The sequence below is a fragment of the Cicer arietinum genome, chromosome 6, assembly GCF_000331145.2.
Source record: "Cicer arietinum cultivar CDC Frontier isolate Library 1 chromosome 6, Cicar.CDCFrontier_v2.0, whole genome shotgun sequence".
Classification (NCBI taxonomy): domain Eukaryota; kingdom Viridiplantae; phylum Streptophyta; class Magnoliopsida; order Fabales; family Fabaceae; genus Cicer; species Cicer arietinum.
The window spans coordinates 52967241-52972513 of record NC_021165.2 but is presented as its reverse complement, the minus strand read 5'-3'; the positions used below and the strand labels follow the sequence as shown (position 1 = coordinate 52972513).

The 5273-nt window shown below is 31.7% G+C and overlaps 1 protein-coding gene across 1 annotated transcript in view; it reads left to right on the top strand.

Annotated features, from left to right (window-relative positions):
* Window positions 1–159, top strand: part of LOC101505771 (uncharacterized) — a 1376-nt gene extending 1217 nt beyond the window's left edge. The window contains exon 2 of the mRNA XM_012712166.1: window positions 149–159. Coding sequence (XP_012567620.1) covers window positions 149–159 — 11 coding nt within the window. The remainder of the gene's footprint in view (window positions 1–148) is intronic.
* The last annotated feature ends 5114 nt before the right edge of the window (window positions 160–5273 follow it).

The window sequence follows — 5273 nt, the reverse complement described above, 5'->3', positions numbered from 1 at the left end:
GTACCTTATTATTATTATTATTATTATTATTATTATTATTATTATTATTATTATTATTATTATTATTATTATTATTATTATTATTATTATTATCAATATAACAATAAATTTATTACTTGTTCAATTTCTAATAATTAATTTTAAATAGCTGATAAGTAAGCAATTAATTTCAAAATAAGGCATATAATCTAACTCACTGTGTGGATGATTGTTGTGAGAACAAAACAAGGCATAGAATCTAAGGTATAATTTATGTTAATATAAAATTGAGTATAGTCAATAATAAGCTGTATCTAAATATTGTTTGCCTGCGTTTTATATGACATACATGGTTACCTAATTAAAAAAAAAAAAAATCAAACATACATATAGATATACATGCACGTTATATTTAGTTCTTTTATCCTATTTAGTTAAATAAAAATCTGATTATGTAATATGCGTGTTTTGATGATAGCAAATATATTTTTGAGTTATATTACAAATAGCATATAATTCACTTATTTATTTATTTATTTTATTATTTATTCATTTACTTAATTATTTATTTAATTATTTATTTATTTATTATTATTTATTTATTCATTTTCTTATTTATTTATTTATTATATCATTTATTTATTCATTTACTTATTTAGTTGTTTATTTTATTATCTATTTATTCATTTAATTATTATCTATTCATTATTTATTTTATTATCTACTTATTTATTTATTCATTTACTTATTTAGTTGTTTATTTTATTATCTATTTATTCATTTAATTATTATCTATTCATTATTTATTTTATTATCTACTTATTTATTTATTCATTTATTTATTATTATTAATTATTATTTATTTATTCATTTTTTATTTATTTAATTATTATTTATTTATTCACTACTTATTTATGTAGTTATTTATTATTTATTCATTACTTATTTAGTTATTTATTTTATTATTTATTTATTATTTATTTCGTTATTTATTTATTTATTTATTTATAGTAGTAATTTATTTGTATTTGGTGGTTCTGTGGCTATAATTCTTTCGCGGACTATTAGAGACGACGACCGACAAAGAGACGACCCGTTAGCAGATCAGATTCGTTGGACGAAATCTTCAGTCGAGGTAAGGGGTGAGATGAGGTTCGATATTATGAGTATAAAATAACGTGAGATGAACGGGAATACTGAAATTCCCAAATGTTCATTCGGGGCTTACTACGTACAGTTGAGCCCTATTGTATGCCGTCTGATTTTATGAAAATTATGTTGATTGTTACTATGTGAATGATATGTACTGGAGTGTTCTTGCTGCTTGAATGAAATTGTGATATCACTTGAATATGCCACCTGTTTGATCTGTTATTTGTGATTGATAAGACTGAATGATGCATTGTGAGTAGTGTAAACCAAATATTGTGATTTTATTGTGATTGACTGATAAAGATATATAATGATGAATATTGTGAAGTCAAATTAAAACTTATTGAGTTGTGATGATCAAGTAAGTCTGAGATATGTGTTGTAGATTTTGGAGTTAGGATTATTTTGTCATCATATAGGGAGGGTCTGACAAACCTAGTGATTCAGGGAAGTACAACTGAATGAGCCTGATCGTGGAGGGCTACAGTCGATTGGAGTTAGGATTGTTTTGTCATCATATAGGGAGGGTCTGACAAACCTAGTGATTCGGGGAAGTACAACTGAATGAGCCTGATCGTGGAGGGCTACAGGCGAACTGTAAGGTAAGACTGATAGACCTTGGGGGTACACCTAGTGGGGAATTCCTAAGTGGATTAGTGGGTTATTCCCTAAGGCCGGGAACTACCGTGCAACACAAGAGTACCCCGACTGTCGCGTATATGTGTCTCGGGTTGAGTTGAGGGGATCTATGAGGACTTGACCATTCATGAATTGTCCGTCCACTCTTGTAGTGGCATAGTATCAGGCCTCCTAACCAAGTACTTCAGAGTAGAATGGTACCAAATGATGAAGTATAGAGTATAGGACATGCATAGCATTTCATTATTTTGATTGTCTTATTATGAATGAATTTGATAAGTCGCTGATATTATACACTTGACTGTTTTGAGATTGTGATAATTTGATTGTTTGCGTGTTCTCCTCGTGTATTTTATACTGTTACATAATTTCGATACTCACCCCTCGTTGTTTGTGTTTGGCGTTTGCGACGGACGCAGACGAGTTGTAAGTTGCAGGTGATGACTAATACCATCAGGAGAGGCGGAAGCCACCATGCCTTGGAGACCTTCATTATTATGCATTGTGTTGATGTTATTTTGAGTATTTTATTTTGGGAATTCCCGCTCTGATAGTGACATCGGGTTGGGACTATATTTGCACTGAATTTAAAACATGAGTATGTGTACTTCAAAAAGAATTCTGTTGTTTGATACTATGATTTCGAATTCATTATGTTTGATGAAAATTTTGGATTTATGTGACATGTTTATGATTACGTGATACTCTTTATCTTTAAAAAAAAAAAATTATTTGGGGTTTAGGGTGTCACACACACATCAAAGCAATTATGACAAATCACAACAACAACCGAATATGTATATACAACCATCATAGTATAACAAACATGACTCGCGTGCCAAACACCCTAATGCAATGCGTATATGTCAATGCGCATGATTCCAGAGTTTTCAAACCAAAACCTTCCTCGAATTGGCGTAAATCGTAATTGTACAGCCTCTCACAGACCAATACTATTTACAAGGTGCAATCTCTCACAGATCAGCACGATTTACTAGCGTGCAATTGCTCACCGACCAGCACGACGCGATTATCCCCGTAAGGATAAGACGAACCAACAGATCACATGACATCATTCTGTGGCCCATCCCAGTCACCATTATCACCATGGCCCCATCGCGGTCATCATGTACTATGAAATGCATGAGCATACTCTGACTGTTTTCACCACAATCATTAAGTAAATGCAGCTATTAAAAGATTCCCCATTTTTAATACTCATTTAACACTAATGATTTTTCAAACTTATCACAGAGTATACTCAAAACAAATTTTTCTCAATAAAATTCATAATGCACAAATTATTAGTTATGAATACACAATCACATCAAAACTTAATCACCACAACAACATTAATATATCAGAGTTCTCCCCACCACTAACTTAGTGCCAACGGTCTCGATTCCTTTTCGAGACTCAACGAGCTAACTAAATAAACATAAATATCTATAACAATTTGTTCACAATAAAATTTATCCAACCACAACAAAATTCCCAAAATTAAATCTTTCTCACACACCAAACTTTTAAAACCAAATAATCTATATTATTTAGTTAAAACTAAATAAAACAAATATTGTCCAAATCTCACATTCACACACTCGACTATTAAAGTACCGAAATTTTTGAGTTAATAAAATACTCTAAACTTTTTTTCTTTTTAAACTCAGTTCAAGAGTAATTAAAAGAGTAATATTTTAAACTCTAACCATTTTTAATTTCAATCTATCTTTTTGCTCAAACTCTTTAACTTAGTTAAAATTTGAACTTTTTCACAACTTTAACAACTCTAATTTATTTTTTTTGTAAAATTTCAACTTCAGTTCAAACTCATTTATTTGAAAATAACTCATTACGTAACTCAATCATTTCAAATTTAATTACCACCAATTCAACCCAAAATCAATCAATTCAAACATAAGTCACCCAATTTCAAAACTCCACATTTTTACACATAAACCACCAAATTTCATCTCCACAACACACATAAATCACATTAAATTCATTTTTCACAATGTCACACACAAATCTCACAAGTTTTCAACTCCACAAATACACATATAAAGTCCTATATGCAAACTAAAAGTTTGGAAGGAGCCCTTACCTTTGTTGTAGCTTTTACAACCGTTTTCGTTACCGCGATCAAATACGGCGAAAACTATCGCTCGCGTCATCGCTTCAAAAGCTTACTAGCACCGTAATATGGAGAGGAGTAACTTTCCCTTTTGTAACTTCTCGAATGTAAGCTTAGATCTAGTAGATAAATGAGGGTTTGTGTTTTATCGTTTTTTTTTTTTTTTGAAAATAGAAGAAAGACAGAGAAGAAGATCGCGAGGCCTGGAAAAATAGATTTTGCTTTCTCTCTGTTTCTAGCAAGACAAATTGGAAAACAACAAAGAAAAAACAAAAGTTCATACTAAACACACTTTCTGATGCACAAGATCAGCTGTTAGCTGCAAGTGCAGAGCATACTTAAATTACAGAATTTAAAGAAGAATACGATAAGGAAAAATGGAATATGATTAAAACATACTAACAAATACTTACAATGGAATCTTGTTTTTGAAAACTGAAAACGAAAAATACAAAACAAAATATAGGAGACACTCAAGAAACTCTCAAGATTTCTAACAGAAGCTATGTTGTTGTATTCCACTCTGCCTTGGACTGAAGACAAGCCCTCCTTATATAGGGAAAGGGTCCTGCTTTGTACAGCTTTGGTGTAGTGGAGGAAATGATGAGATTCCTTCTGCTTTCGGTGCCACTTTGGATTCTAGTGTGAATGGCAGACAAGTGCCCGAGATTTTTGCTTTTGCTTTTCAGAAAATATTCGTTTTTTCTGATAATAATTTAATTTAATTTAATTTTTTTTTAAGTCTGGAATCGAGTTTTGGGCCGAGACTTAATACATTTACCTTTACGGAGAATTTAAGGCGTTTCGGGTGAAACGGTAATTTAATAAATATCTAGATTTTGAGATATTTGTTAAGTTATATTTATTATATTTATATATGTTTGTTTGGAGGGAAAAAGAAAGGAAAACTAGAAGGAAGGAAAAGGAAAAGAAAATAGTATATAAAGGAAGGAAGGAAAAAGGAAGAAAGGAAAAACAAAGGAAAGAAAAAGAAAGGAAGGAAATTTCCAAATTTCCATCTCCTTCCTCTGAACCTCACGCGAGCAAAACCCAAAATTCCATCCTTCTCCATTTTTCGTTTTCGTTGCTTCCTTTTCTTCAAAGCTAGTGACCCAAGGTTGGGTGAGAGTTAGATCAAGGTTTTCGCAACTCCACTCTTCCTCTTTGATTCGAAAACGAAGAAAAACGGTTTTGAGATCCAAACACAAACCCCTCCGTTTCTTCTAGATCCGAACCTCATTTCTCGAAGAGACAGAAGGGAAAGTTGCTCACCACCACGCTACGGTGCTAGTGAACTAATTTGGAAGCGGCGTTGCGAGCGGAAAATTTACCGGAATTACTCGCGGTACCGGAAACGCGCGTTAAAGCT